General features: G+C 53.4%; 7 protein-coding genes across 7 annotated transcripts; 4 read left to right on the top strand and 3 right to left on the bottom strand.

Moving 5' to 3' along the window:
• Positions 1-30: 30 nt before the first annotated feature.
• BDV17DRAFT_83929 (uncharacterized protein) lies at positions 31-821 on the bottom strand. The gene is made up of 2 exons (XM_073765216.1): positions 359-821; positions 31-295 (listed from the first exon to the last, which is right to left on the bottom strand). The coding sequence occupies exons 1-2, from the start codon at positions 667-669 to the stop codon at positions 151-153; spliced, it is 456 nt and encodes a 151-aa protein (XP_073615940.1). The 5' UTR covers positions 670-821; the 3' UTR covers positions 31-150.
• Positions 822-2,948: 2,127 nt separating this feature from the next.
• Positions 2,949-4,063, top strand: BDV17DRAFT_83577 (uncharacterized protein). The gene is made up of 2 exons (XM_073765214.1): positions 2,949-3,083; positions 3,211-4,063. Exon 2 carries the CDS (start codon positions 3,222-3,224, stop codon positions 4,014-4,016), a length of 795 nt encoding a protein of 264 aa, XP_073615939.1. The 5' UTR covers positions 2,949-3,083; positions 3,211-3,221; the 3' UTR covers positions 4,017-4,063.
• Positions 4,064-4,953: 890 nt separating this feature from the next.
• Positions 4,954-7,306, top strand: BDV17DRAFT_83375 (uncharacterized protein). Its single transcript, XM_073765211.1, has 3 exons — positions 4,954-5,808; positions 5,863-6,126; positions 6,181-7,306. The coding sequence occupies exons 1-3, from the start codon at positions 5,538-5,540 to the stop codon at positions 6,813-6,815; spliced, it is 1,170 nt and encodes a 389-aa protein (XP_073615938.1). The 5' UTR covers positions 4,954-5,537; the 3' UTR covers positions 6,816-7,306.
• Positions 7,307-9,177: 1,871 nt separating this feature from the next.
• Positions 9,178-10,355, top strand: med8 (RNA polymerase II mediator complex subunit MED8). The gene is made up of 2 exons (XM_073765210.1): positions 9,178-9,426; positions 9,501-10,355. Exons 1-2 carry the CDS (start codon positions 9,302-9,304, stop codon positions 10,144-10,146), a joined length of 771 nt encoding a protein of 256 aa, XP_073615937.1. The 5' UTR covers positions 9,178-9,301; the 3' UTR covers positions 10,147-10,355.
• Positions 10,257-11,218, bottom strand: BDV17DRAFT_291100 (putative monosaccharide-P-dolichol utilization protein; the record flags this gene model as incomplete). Its single annotated transcript, XM_073762054.1, has 2 exons — positions 10,257-10,544; positions 10,592-11,218. The coding sequence occupies 2 exons, from the start codon at positions 11,216-11,218 to the stop codon at positions 10,257-10,259; spliced, it is 915 nt and encodes a 304-aa protein (XP_073615936.1).
• A 182-nt stretch (positions 11,219-11,400) lies between these two features.
• On the top strand, positions 11,401-13,615 carry cox10 (protoheme IX farnesyltransferase). Its single transcript, XM_073757830.1, has one exon. The coding sequence runs from the start codon at positions 11,465-11,467 to the stop codon at positions 12,983-12,985; it is 1,521 nt and encodes a 506-aa protein (XP_073615935.1). The 5' UTR covers positions 11,401-11,464; the 3' UTR covers positions 12,986-13,615.
• On the bottom strand, positions 13,606-14,275 carry BDV17DRAFT_262766 (extracellular guanyl-specific ribonuclease RntA). The gene is made up of 2 exons (XM_073757829.1): positions 14,083-14,275; positions 13,606-14,015 (listed from the first exon to the last, which is right to left on the bottom strand). Exons 1-2 carry the CDS (start codon positions 14,095-14,097, stop codon positions 13,641-13,643), a joined length of 390 nt encoding a protein of 129 aa, XP_073615934.1. The 5' UTR covers positions 14,098-14,275; the 3' UTR covers positions 13,606-13,640.
• Positions 14,276-14,598: the final 323 nt, after the last annotated feature.

The raw sequence follows: 14,598 nt of genomic DNA, 5'->3' as shown, positions 1-14,598 counted from the left end.
TAGGTCCAGGTTGAGGAATAATGATAATGGATCGTGGATTCCATCACAAACAAGCATCAGTCGTGCTGATTTGTTGCGTCCATAGGCATTTCGTGGCGCAGGACTCGAGCAGAGCTACTCAGCCTGGTAAAGTATTGCAAGCAGATGATCTCAGAGTCTGCCGCGCTGGCACTTCTCGGTTAAGACAGACCCGCCGGCAAAGATGTTCTTGACAGTTCGGTAACCCGTGTGCTTCGGTTGGATGCCATGATCAATGTCCTGAAGACTGTTGACGTTTCTGCAGAGAGCTGAAAGTCTATCGAAGCCCGTCATATCCCGTCAGTAACTCCGCGCATTTGGTAGTCCACAGGAAGCGCACCTACCTGGAGACCATGCAGCAAGACGTCGGAACCAGCAAAACCGAGACCAGATGCCTTGAATCAGGATGTGATTGACACCGTATGACTCCAAAATCTCTCTACCAAAAGAGGTAGTATTGTAAAGATCTCTGGTTTCAAAGCAGAAACCATTGCGAAGTCCGGTCTTCGTGCGGTTGAGGGCAACGCGGGGTTTCATCGTCTCATCAGAGGTGGCCTGGAACGGTCGGTAAACCAAGAATCCTGGGTCCGGATAGTCTGGATCATGATGGTACTTTGAGATCTCTCGCATTAATCTCGCAGCAACCCTCATACCCGGTACCGGGGAGGCTGGCTTGGCGATGAAAGAAATCGGGAACGCTCAGCCCACTTCAATAATGGCCTGATTCCATCCGAGAAGAATTCGGGCCATGGCCACTCTATCAAATAGCTCAATTGCTAAGATGACAATGAGACGAGTAAGAAGCGGCGGTTGTTGGAGTAAGCACTGGGCAGGTATTGATGTTAGCGCCGCCAATGCAATCTCAGGAAGGCACGACTGTTCAACGCACCGAAAGGTAAGAGCTGCCCGGGCTCGTACGGAACAATCGCTCCTTCCTGATCTGCGATGGATTGTCGTCTATCACTATCTATCACTATCACCTTGCCCTAACGTTTCTAAGCGCAGCCCCGGCCCCCGGCCATGCAGGTCCCTTGCCCGATGCACTCGGATGTCTTCCGTGAGCGGCAAAGGCCTCGGTCCAGGGCTGCTCTGAAATTGGCCTATAATATTGATTCGGCCATTTTATCACTCATGACTCAAGATCAACGGTGCGGAAAGGCCAGAGTTCAGAGCAGAGGCAACGCACTGAGCAGAACGGGATCGACCTGCTATTTGCCTGCTCCGCTGGCAGGTTCTGAAACCAGGCTATCGGAGGGACAAAGCCGTCTACAAAATGAAGCTTCCGTCCAAGGAAGGGACTGGAGATGCTGATCGACGTGCTACGGACGGGCTACGGACGGGCTCCGGAGCACAAAGTACATGTTCTGTCTTTGTGGGACAACCGTGGTAACACTGGCGGGCCGGGTCGCATGTCGCATCCATGTCGCCTTGACGCTTGATGCTTGAGGCTTGTTCAACTCACGCGCAGCTTCGTCTTCGGCGCTTCAAAGCAAGCGTTACAACGGCGCAATTCCAAGCGCTGTGACGGGCGAAACTGGTCGGATAATTTATCAGAGTGGAACCGCTAAGATAGTGGCTGCAAGGCGCTGATAGAATCGAGCTTGGAGACGGCTCGGAGCGCCAGGGGAGCAAGATGACTGCACGTCGATCTAACGAGATACAAAGTCTGACTAGCGAGAGCTAGGCGATGCACTTGTTGCCGGCACAACTGCTCCTTGTCCGCACTTTCGAATGCACAGATGCTTAGCCTTGGCTGATTTAATTTACTTGCCGCTTTCCAACGGCCTATCAGTTGCTGCTGCTTTGTGGTCTTTGTTGCTCAGTCTCAGAAGATGTTGGAGTTGGAGTTGTTGGAGAGCAGTTGGGCCTGGACAGTCCCTCTGAGAACCCACAGTGCCGTCAACAGATCGGCCGTCTGTGCACACCACCGGGGAACCAACATCAACAATGCACCCTCTTAACAACTCGACAAGCCTTCAGCCATCTTCTTGACTCCCAGGCACCAGGGCGCTGTTCGTATCCCTCGATCAAGGCCATTCTAGTCGCCGAAACGGTGAGCACTTGTGAATATTCAGGATTGGAGGATCAATAAGAGTTGGCCGCAAAGAATGACAAATCTCACTGCTGCTGGGCGATCATCCGGTGCTTGTCTCTGGTGCTAACGAGCCACTCACAGTGCTTGCTTTGTGTTGGATCTCTTTCTTTTCATTTGACAGAACTAACCTGGTCGAGACTGTCTCTCGTTCTTTCATCTCCCCACTCAGACCCTGGTCTGCTCCCCTCCATGTCATCTCTATCGCCGTCATGGCCTCATTCCAGGTTGCATCGACAAGGGAAAGCCCGCCTCGACTGCAAGTCCTGTGATGAGATGCAGTCCCTGGTCAGTGTCGAAGCGCTGTGCCAAGACGACCGCCTGCCCGCCTGCAGCTCCTCCTCCGCTCTGGCTGACTTCGTCATGCATCTTGACTGCGCCGCATTCTTGCACACCCCTCTTTTTACAAGGCAATGAGGGCCATCTCAGACAGTTGCGCAAAGTCTGCCTGTAGTTCCTGCTGAGTTCTCTTTCTTCTTCTGGCATGATGATCAAGTTTACCGCTGTTGGTGGCGCTCTCCTCCCGCCGCGATGTCTGAATCCAGCGTATTATCCCGGCTGATCCCCAGTGGCGCTGTCCTGACTGCTGTCCCCTCCAATTCCAAATTGCTGCCGAGGACGACTCAGCGAGACACAGGTGGATGCTCAACCAGACTGTCGGGCCCGGTACACGTATCCCCCGTTCCGTCATCGTCCCATCGTCCCTAGAATGTCCGGCTTCGCCTGTTTTGAGCTGTCATCGTGGAGATCCTGATACGCGGCTGTCACCCATGTCCAACCCCCGACGTGGACTCTTTTTCGTTGTCTTTGCGGCCCCTTCTGGATTATGCTTTGATAAAAGCTTGTCCCATGCAGAAGGTTGGCTTTGCGGCACCCTTCTATTGCTTCTTCTCTTTCATGCCCGGTTTGGGCCAATACGCAGGGGCTATCAACAGGACGGGGAGGGAACCGTACATAACTACGTGGTGAAGGTGCATGTAGCTCTCTTTTCACCCCTGTCCTTACCTGACATGCTTCGCTACTCTTCTCAGCTTACATCGAGACTGAATCTCATGTGCTTCAATGCGCTTCCATGTTGACCGAATCCTCGTCTTTATCAGGCCTCCACCACATGAAGAACCCGTTCAGAATCATGACGGCCATCATTCAGAGAATCCGGAGAAAGCGCAAGGTGTCGTCGGAGCTTGACTCGCGATGGGGCGATGTGGCCATCTCGTCCCCTAACGAAGGCTCATGGAGCCAGTACGACGGAGCCTCTGCAAGGATCAGCCCAGTATCTTCTGATCACGGTCACGGTCATAGTCTGAAACACAACTTTGGGGACTCCTCTCAGCAAATCATCTACACCAACGGCGACACCCCGGCCAGTCCAAAAGAAATGTCCCCCAACTCTTTAAACATGCCTACGGGCTACTACGACGCGAAGCTACGACGGCAAGCGAAGACAAAGTCCCGGTCTCCCAAAGCGCAGCCGGTACAGCCAAAACATATAGCTCTACCGAAAGCATGGGAAAATGGAAAGTTTGAGGACAACTCGGCAGACGAAGCTGGAGACAACATCTGTGCCCTTGGATCTCCACGCGGGAGACGGGGTACAGACGACGCCAACTCTCACGGATCGAAATCGCCTCCGTTATCAGTTACTTCTCGGATGCGCCGCTACAGCGAGCAGAGTACCGGCACTGAGCCGATAGTCTCTGTACCTGGAACGGCGAGCTCTCAGCGAACCAGTTTCAGCGTCGATGATACTCAACTCGTACGACATACACCGCAACACAATGAGAGAAAGCCTCCTCTTCCCCAGAGCACGACCACGAGCACAGCCACAGCCACGAAGGTCCGCGACGCGGAGCCGATCCCTGCATCGCAGGAACTGGTGCCTTCGTACGACGACCTATATGGATGATTGCAATAATTGAGAAGCAGGGGTTTCTTTGTTTATCTGTGAGTTTAGCTTTGCAACACCGCCCACTTCGATAATGGTGCGGCGACGACCCGAGTCATGACCAAACGGCTCCAAACGGCTCCAAACGCAAGCTGACTGATGTTGGCTTGACCACGTTCTTTGTGCAATCTGCTTTATTTCTTTTTAGTATTGTTTCTTTTTGGTCACCAGCGAAGATACAACCTGCATAATGGCGTTCATGCTTTATTGGGTGGCAGTTTATTTGTTTGTGATACTCTGCCTTGTACTTTTGGACACGGCGATGCAGGCACGGGAGAGTGACCGCGAGAGAGGGGGTTAGTCCAGGTCGCATTCGACTTCGAGTTCAAGTTCAAGCAAACAATCCCTGTCTTTAATTTATATTTATTGCTTGTTATCGACTAGCCTTCCATGTGATAATGCTCATCCCCCTGTGACAATGATCTTCGTCATTGCTGGCTCCAGGTATTGCCTTGACCGTTTTGCCACGACTGCTCTCTTCCAACCGTTCACCTACGTTCACCTACCGGTTCAACTACGATTTGAATATTGTTTTCTAGCCGAACTTTCTCTTTGACAAAGAAGAGACTCAAAGTTCCGCCATTCTTAACTATCACGGACTCCGGCGCGAAGAGCATCCTGCTCTCAGCCAATGAACTCGCGCAGAAAGCCATAAGCAAAGAGGGGTCCTCCCGTCTGCGAATGACAACCGCCAACGCCCAACTTGTCCTGCAGCGTCCGTCACATCACACACTCACCACACTCCCCGCCGTCGTCCAATCCCCCAACATCACGCCCGTCACACTCTCGAGCCGCGCCCCTGTCAATGTCTCGGATCGCTGATTAGCTGCAGGCTGGAATTCCGGCCCGGTGAGGGGCCCTGCAGGCTGCGCTAGCGTCTTCTCCAAGCAGCTGCTGCCAGCAACCAACGATGCAGCAACAGCTCGCGAGTTGATTGCGGTGGTGCTTCTGCCGTCGTTCACGGTTCGTCTGTGATCGCACGACGGGGCCACGCCACAGCATTGCCACTGACCGATCCAGTTCTGACTGAGCTTGGGCCTGCGGCCCGCTCGCTCGCAGCGAACCGAGTCGAATCAGACTCCAAGGCCACGGCTGATCGCACCATCCGGGCTTTTATCAATTCCTGTCCTCGCTCGCTCGCTAGCCAGGGTGTCCCGGATCATCGACGTCGAGAGACTTGGATTCCATTCGCTTCGAGTTCGAGATGTCCTTTGGGCGCTGATCGTGCGACTCGAGTCTTACCTACACCCCAAGTTCCAACCCACCTTAAGAGTTAAGTCTAGGACGCTGGCGTTGGCTGGTCGCTGGTCTAATTACCCCGACCTATATTGTCGTCCTCCGCTTGCTGCTTTAGATCCAGTTCCATCCTCCATCTCTGTAAATAGAGGGGGTGGTGCTGCTTCGATGCTGAGTTAGTTGTCGCTTGTCGTGTTGCGTTGTTGTCTGTCGTTATCTCTTGCTGTTTGCTTCGCCGACGTCAAGATGGTTCCGTCGGGTGCTGTCTCGAGATGGGCAGTTCTCGGTCTTCTCCAGCTCGGACAGCTTGCGTCCGCACTGCGAACGACACCAGGATCGCCGTGTGAGAGCCGCTGCAGTCCAACGAACGATACCATGTCGTCGGAGATCGTCTGTCTCGATCGAGAGTACTCCGATACCGAGGTCGGGAAGAAGTTCAAGGACTGCGTCGGGTGCCAACTGGAAAGTAGCTTCGTTGACGACATCTCGAGAGAGTCGGATGTCGAATGGGGTCTCTGTACGTTCTCCCTTTTCTGTTAATCAGTGAGCCAGGCTGACAACAATCAATTAGACAACCTTCGGTTCGCCTTCTCATCGTGCGTCTATGGTTTCCCGGAAAAAGTGGCCAACCTTTCCAATCCGTGTCCAGTCGCTTGCGAGGACTTGGAATCACCCATCGAGTACCAATTGACCAAACCATCCAGCGAGAACCTCGAGACATGGTGCGACACGGCCTCATTCGCCGACAACGAGATCACCGACTGCGGGATATGTTATAACTTGACACAGTCCACGACAGCAAGCGGACGGAACAGCCAGGTTTACATGGCAAACTGTACGTTCCGCCATCCATCCATACGTCCTTCCCACTTACTGACAAAAAATGCAGTCCTCGAATCCCTCCGCTACAACTGTCACTTCCGAACACCCACAGAGGAAGAATTCCCCATCACACCCAGCCGAATCTTCTCCGAGTCCATCCTCCCCTCATCAACAGCGGACCTGATCTCCCCGGACTCCAACACAAACGACAACCTTGCCCTCATAATCGCCATGCCAATCCTCGGCTTCGTCATCCTCTGCTGTCTCCTCGCCCTAGGCTGCTTCTTCTTCATCCGCTCACGCCGTAAGAAGGTCCGCCGCCTCCGCCAACCAGGCCACCTCCACGCCCGCTGGAACGACACGGGCATCAGCACCCCGCAATGGGCAATGGAGTACCCCGCGCAGGCGCAGGGTCACGGCATGTACAATAATCCGGCGATATACTCCCCGCAAGGCATGTATGCGTCGCCGCAGCCTGAGTTCGCGCAGTACCCGCCGCAACCGGGCTCGGGGTTCGGGTTCGTGGATAATGATGGGCGTGGGCAGGAGGTGGGGTATTCGAAGGTCGTGGAGCCTGTCATTGCGTCGCCGTCTACGGCGTACTCGCCTGAGGAGAAGGGGGCGCAGGCGCAGGCGCAGGCGCAGGCGTATTACCCGCCGCCGCCGCCGCCGAATAGTGGGAAGATGAGGCAGGCGAGTTGAGCAATGATCTATTTCCGTCCCGTCAACTCAAAACATTCCATGTAATCGACTGCGTCATGCTCATGCTGCGATGGAATGTCGTAGCCCCAAACTTGAACTTCTCTGCTAATTTTCCTTGGCGGCAGTGATGTGTTCGTAGGGGGTCTGACAACGGTATCATGTGTCTTGTGCATCGCATAATGTCCCCCTCCCCCTTCCATCCTCACTCCCATTACCCATATGCCCACGGGCACTGAAACTCGCACCGCATCTCATCTTTGACAACTTCCTCACCCATGCTCCGTTCTTGTTGAACCGATCCGACTGCTTGGTTTGATCTGTTGATAGATACCCTCGAAGACTAATCAGTATTAGTTAATGTCAATACATACATACCTCTTTGGAACGAGACCCATCCACAAGTAGATGTGAGAAGGAACGAACAGGGCAAGAAGAAAAAAGGAGGGGAGGCGAAAGAGAAAAGTCCTCCGAGGTAGCGAGGCGTGCCGTGCCCTCCACACTCTATTTATTTATGAGGGAGCCTCAGAGTCCTCCAGCTGCTGCCAAAAATAATTCTGCACTCCTCTGTAGCCTCCTACAAACTACGTTGTCTACGGGCCCGCTACGCGCCCATTCGTTTCAGCCCTCCAACTGGCAACTAACCAGGGTACTAACTCTGCATCCAAGACGGCACAAGATAAATATAGCAATCTAGCTGGTGGTCTTCACCTCAACGGTCAAAGCCAAGACACAAACGTGCTATATTTATCGTTGATTGATGAGGATATCAGGGCGTTATGGGGATTTATGGGGATGTTAGGAGGGTTGGAGCATGGATGGCCAAGTATGGCCAAGCCCCTGCCGGCCGAGAGGGGTTTGTGCGGGTGAGACTCGGGGGTTCTAGGGCTTGGCTTTCTGGCTGGCTGACTGACATCGATGTGAGACTGTTGGAAGGCCTTGCACAGTTGCACTCAAGGTGGGCAAGGCGGGCAAGTTCAGTGTATCTCAGAGGTAAATGCTGTGCTGCGAAGCGTTCATTTTGAATGTGATTCGCTCATGCTTTTGGCGTGAGGTGATTTATGTACCTCCTACCTATCTGAGGTAGTATATAGTTGGAAGCCCCAATATTATATAACCCTCCAGGCTATCGACGCTCAACAGGGCCGTGATTCATTTTTATTCGCACTCTCAAAGATCGCTCCATGGTTTATCTATTGCTTTGCCGCTGACAACAAGCATCGCCAACCGTGCTCCCGTCGCGATCCCAAACATCCCCGGGCATGCTGCGCCAAACTGCATATGTAGTCAACGGTATCAGCTTGGTGATATTCAATTTTCTAGTCTCTGGGCTTATATTCCGGTTCAACACCAGAAAACATTCATCAGTCAGTCCAAGCTCATTCGCGAGGAAATATAGCACCCCAGGGCCAGTAAGAAAGTCGGAAGCTAACATAGATGATGCCCAATACTGGAGACCCCGGTGCGAGATTGGGTGCTGCGAAATTCGACGTCACAACAGCAATTCCCTGGGATGGTGCTCGCACACTAAAGTCAGTATCAGTGAGAGAGCCAGCCCTCCTTTGTAGTGTAGTGATTCGACTGCCCCTGAAGAGGCGGTTGTCTTTTTCTGTGGCGATGGATCTTCCTCATCTTCATCGAACTCGAGATCATAGTCAAAGATACCCAGCTCAACCTCACTCCGGATGAATGGGCTATGGCCACCCAATCGCGGCACACATTCAGCGTACTCCGGCGCTTTTTGGCCACGATTTCATCTAGTTCCGGCAATGTTCGAAAATGGTACCGGTATTCCAGTCCAGACGGACGAAAAATGCCCATAGACGTTGACCTTCACCTCACCTGGCCCGGAAAACACCGACTGAGATTCACCCACAGCGGGCCAGTTTCATCTCATACTCGGGATCCTTTGTAGAGACATAGTAGGCCGTGTATCGAGGCTGCGAGTCAGATATGCACGCAGCTCGGGGTGGTCATGGTCAGGTCGAGAGGAATGGTGCTATAGAATTGGATGGCAAATGGTGGGATTGGTGCGTTGGAATCATGCGCTTGGTACTTTTGCGCCATCCCTTTTGTCTGTAGAAATTTCCACCAGTTTTTTGATTCTCGCCATTTTGTTTGGAAATCGTAGTGCGTATAAATTGTAAAGTTAAAGTCCTGCCGCCTACCACCTACCACCGCGTCGGAAAGTTGAGCGCATTTCTATCTCTGCAAGAAAAGAAAATAGGATGCGAAAAATTGGTGTCCCTTGAACGGAAACTAAGAACGGAAGGAGTGAGTGGTATTGTAGACTGTAGTGGTGTGTTTGTATACTACGTAGAGCCCCACAGCCAAGATCACTGCGGCAGAGAGATCGACGGATCTCCGACTTTCTCCAACTCACCTCAAGCTTCTCTTCCTTCTCTCGACATCCTCCAACTCCATCAAACATTAACGCAAGCCGGCAATTACCTCCTCAAAAAGGAGCCAGACAAGCGACAATCCACAAGATGACAACCCCATCGCCCGATCAAATCAAAACCCTCGAGCAATCCCGCCAGCGCCTCATCCAACTAACCCACTCCCTGGGCTCACTCGTCACAAGTCTGAACCAGTCTGATCCGTTACCTGCATGGTCAGTCCTTAACCCCTTACTTTATTGATCCCATATTTTATCCTCCGAACTAACAGGTTTGTAACAATGAACAGGCCCTCCCTCCAATCCCAAGCGAGCATCATCTCCTCAAACCTGCAATCCCTCTCAATACACCTCTCCGAAAACCACGATTTGCTACGAAGTATATCCGCCCTTCCGGCTCCGGACTTCCCAACCCGTACGCAAACAACAACACTAGAGCAGCTCCTCCGCACGAAGCTCGATCCGCGCGTTGAGGACTGGGTCGCGCGAGGCCGGAAGGCAGATACGGCGGGGGTGAACCCGCCGCCGCCCTTCAATTCCGCCTTACTCGCTGGGTCATCTACATTTGGCGGTGGATCTGGATCGATCGATAAGCATGAATTGAGCGGGGGCGATCTTGCGGCGTTATGGGAGTGGGCGCCTGTTGAGGCGAATTCAGAAGCGAGGAGGAGGAATTGGGGCGGGAATTTTACGCTCGAGGAGAGGGAGCGCGGGGTGCAGGTTGTTGCGGCGGAGTTGGGGCTTAAGAGGGTGTTGGAGGATGATGAGGAGAGTGAGGAGGATGAAGATGAGGAGATGGATCTTGGTGGGTTTGGGAAGGTCGGGGGTGTAGGGACTGATATTGCGCCTCCTGGAGGGAGAGCGCAGGAGCCCGTGGTGCCGATTGATGATATTCTACGATATATGACTACAGGGGCGCTGCCGGCGGTGCGGTGAAGATTGAACGAGATCAATTAAATACTGGCAATCTAGTCCAACCATGTCCACTTGGATTAAACAACTATATAAGGAAGAAGTGAGAAGACAAGAGATTCCACCGCGAGCGTTCACCCGCGACGACGAGTTGTCGGCGTCTTGTTGCCTGGCTTCGGGAAAGGAGAAGCCGTCGTCCTCGACGGAAGTGACTCGGCCTGTCGCACAGGCTGCTTCGGCTTGTGCTGCTTTTGCTGCTGCTTCTTGGGCTGCGCAGGGCTGTTCCAGTAGTACAGCATCTGGGCGGCGAGTATGAGGTTCAAAGAGAAACCGGCGAGGAAACCGTAGAGAATGAGCTTGTCATCGACCTCCTGGAGGGTGGTGAAGATGCGCGACAGAGATCCGGCAAGGTAGTTGAACACCTGAATTATATTAGCTACGTTCATCCCTTCAACTCAAGTGGCCGTACCGCGAAAGCACTCAGCTGTCCAGTTCCACCTTCCTGCCAGATCGTCAAGATCTGGGGCACTTTGCTGGCCACGCCCAAGGCTCCCGCGCCCGCCTGCAAATAGGACATGGCTTGCGCGTCGACGATAGAAGTATCTCCGAGCAGAGCATAAATGCTAGCTGCCACCACTGCGACGAACGCAGCGGCAGCGGCCGATCGTCCAGCATAGGTCAAGACTAGGACTCCCACCAAAACATCTTGCGCAGCAATGAATGCAGATTCGCCGTAGGTGCTAAAGGGGAATTGATTCCGTACTCCGTAGGAAAGAGTGATGAGCAAGCTGGCGGTCTCGAGGGCGTACGATACAAAGGAGACGCCTGAGGATGAGCCGGAGCGGATGAGCTTCAGAATCTGGGGAACCTTGACGATGCCGCTAGCGCCGACGATACCGATACCCAGAGCTTTGGAGATCGCAAGAGAGGTGCATTCGGGATTTTGAGCGAGATCAAGGTTGACAATCAGCGTGTCGTGGCACTTCGATCCGATCAGAGAAACAATGAAGTCGTGGACAGGTTGCGGCATGGATGCGACAACGGGGCGGAGGATCGGTTGGAGGGGATCGACGACGGTCTTTTGAATCGCGTCCATGGTGAATAATTGCGCTTGAACTAGGACTCTAAAGGGCTGAAGGAACGAGGCGAAGCTGACGCAGTGCAGTCGTACGATGACCTTCGGGACTGTTAGTGGTTCCTTCTAAAAAATGCTGCGCTTTTGGTCTCTGCCGCCAAGCCGACTTTTCTCCGGCGTCCGTCTTTGGCTTCAACATCGTCAATTGATCGAGCAGCCCGCCGGTCTTCCCTGCTGTCAATTGCAGGCTGCGCGCTACTCGCTGTCATGATCCTCCGATCGTCTCTGCGGAGACTTGGGCCAGCTCGGGAGTTGTCCCTTTTATGCTCCCAATGTCTAAATCCCAAGCGGCCGTTGCTCCCCGCAGTCAACAGACTCGCTGCAATCTCGCGATTACAATCTAGTGTTGCCGGCCAATCGCCCTCTGCGGCTCTGGGCAAGACATACTTTTCTTCACATAAAGGAGAGAATAACTCGCCGCCGCAACCTGCACTATTTACCTCGCTATCGTCCAATAACTCCTCCCATCCGCCGAACCGCGAGACCTCAATTCTTAGCACACCACCAGACCCTCAGTCGGAGCTACCTCATCGTCGAAGGAAGCGCTTAAAAGAAGCCGAAGCAAGACAAAATGGCGCCGAACCTGTCATTGCACCAGATGCCTCTGCGCAGTTGTCGAATTTCTCTGCAACACTCCCCAAAACCTCCCTCCGCCGCAAATTGGCCGCCTTCTTCGCTCTCACGAAACCCCGTCTCTCATTCTTGATCCTACTCTCGACGACGTCCGCTTATGGGATATATCCTATCTCGTCATTACTTGCTCTCGACCCTTCAATAGCCCCTCTTCCTACCCTCTCAACATCCACCTTGACGTTTCTCTACTTGACGACGGGGACATTCCTATCCTCCTGCAGTGCCAATACATTGAACATGGTTTTCGAGCCAAAACATGACGCTAAGATGTCGCGAACGCGCAATAGGCCTCTGGTTCGCGGTCTCGTTACGCGCCGCGCTGCTGTTGTATTTGCCATTGCTACCGCCGCCGTAGGCCTGGGTCTGCTATACATCGGAACGAACCCCACGGTAACGGGATTGTCGGCCGCAAACATCGCTCTTTATGCGTTCGTATATACACCACTGAAGCGGCTACATGTGATCAACACCTGGGTGGGAGCTGTGGTTGGCGGAATTCCTCCGCTAATGGGATGGGTTGCAGCAGCGGGTCAGGCAGCAACGACAGGCCATGATACATGGCGCGACATGCTATTCGGCGAAGGTAGTCTTGGAGGATGGCTTCTGGCCGGAATCCTTTTCGCCTGGCAGTTCCCTCATTTCAACGCTCTATCCCATACTATCCGTGAGGAATACAAAGGAGCCGGGTACAAGATGCTGTGCTGGACAAACCCGGCTCGTAACGCCCGCGTCGCTCTGCGTTATTCTGTACTCATGTTTCCTCTTTCGATTGGTCTCTGGTGGATCGGAGTTTTAGGACATGGCTTTTTGGTCAGCAGCACAATTGCCAACGGCTGGTTGACAAAAGAAGCCTACGGGTTCTGGAAGCACCAAGGTGCCAATGGTACCGCCCGTGGCTTGTTTTGGGCTAGTATCTGGCAACTACCTATCCTTCTCATAGGTGGTATGGTCACGAAGAAGGGCCTTTGGGACGGTGTATTAGGCAAGATCTTTGGCCAGCCGACTGAAGACGACGACGATTATGTATACTACGAGGAGGCTCCTGGGAAAGCCATCAGCCAGGGCTCCTCCAGCCGATCGAAACCCGTTGTTTAGACTGGGGTTCTAGGCCAAAGACCTAATTCTCTTCTCTGCCTGTATTAACCTGTTTTTGGTAAGGGTGGCGTTCTGCATAGGATATAGGGCGTGATCTTGTTGTCTGATCTGATTAGATGTACATATATATGTTGGCAATGTAAGTTTCCAACACTGGGAAACTTCTCCTGGTTTTTGTTATGTCCATGAGCGTACTCAGGGTACCTATCTCTCGGTCCCCGGCCCGCCGCGGTCGTTCCTTCCCGATTTGGAGCCTCTTATGTGACGTGAATGAGGAAGGCGCGACCCAGCTCAAACGGCAGCACAGCTTCGGGCAAGAACTCTTGTCCTCTCATTCGATCTTCCACACTCGACCTATCTCTGCGTCTATCAGTATCTAATTGTCTGCGGGAGGCGATCTGATCCATCAGCTCGCCCGGTCTATACCTCGCCTCTACGCCGGGAAAGGAATACCAGCGGCTATTGGTAACTACAGATAATTCGAGTGCATGGGATACCCGGTTAGCGACTCACAGCATTTACGGCTGTCACCGGTTGTGGACGGATAAACAGCTTCCATAGCAATCCAACTACCCTAAGCTGGAAGCATTAACACAACGGACCATTCAATTTTCCTCCCAAGTCCGTACCAAAAAAAAAAAAACAAAGGCCAAATCTAGCAAGAAACAAAGTTGTTGCCACTAGCACCAGTGTGGGTAATCACACCAGCAGTCTGACCATCTTCGTTAAAGATAACCCGGTCCGCACCAGGCGAGCCACCGCTGTAAATTCTACCGGAACTCAGGATCGGAAACTCATAGTAGGTAGGCGAGACGCTGAAGTCGAAGCCCTCGTAGTTGTTGTAGACGTGCGGGTAGTTGTTGACGTCGTCGCCGGAGGACTGCAGGCTGTAACCCTCAGAGACGGCAGCACCGACGGCGGAGGAGGAGTAGCAGACGCTTCCGCAGGTGTAGGCGCACGACTGGCGGGTCTCGAGCTCAGCGGGGAGGGCCGCGGCGAGGGAAGAGGAGACGAGGAGGGCGAGGAGAGTCTGCATTATCGGTCAGTCAACATGCGACAAGGAGAAATGAGGCATTGATGAGGTGGCAAGTATGTACCTTGACTTGGAACATCTTGTCGGTCTGCCTTTGCTTGTTTGGTAGCCTGAGCTTCCGGAGTGTGTAGCTGGAGCTGGTTGCGGAGGAGTGGGTGGTGGACTGGTGGTTCTGCTGCGCCTGTCACTCTCAAAGACCTCGGGGCCAGAGCTCTATTTATCTCAAGATAGATAAATCAATACAAACCAAAACAATCGGCCTCCTCCGACCCTCTATCATATCATGAAACCACCCGCCAACCCCGAGGTTACATCGCATCTAGATAGGAGAAGCCCATGGGCAATCGAGACCCGATGAATGGTTCACATGCGCGGGATCGGCGCGCCCTGAATAAACGCTGCCAGGGGATCCACCAATAATATCGCAGTATGAATCCATACAACGGAGGGGTGGAGTGCCCTGGCCTTGGGGCGTGCAGATCTTGGTTGGCATGCTGACCCCTGGAGATCAATCTATGGTCCGTTCTGTCTGCGATGGGCCGAAGGATGCTGACTATGATGGGGTAGCGGGTTGCACCTG

Source organism: Aspergillus undulatus, assembly GCF_047715775.1.
Source record: "Aspergillus undulatus strain CBS 261.88 unplaced genomic scaffold BDV17scaffold_22, whole genome shotgun sequence".
Taxonomy (NCBI): domain Eukaryota; kingdom Fungi; phylum Ascomycota; class Eurotiomycetes; order Eurotiales; family Aspergillaceae; genus Aspergillus; species Aspergillus undulatus.
The sequence above is the reverse complement of the archived record's forward strand: the minus strand, read 5'-3'. Positions and strand labels throughout refer to the sequence as shown.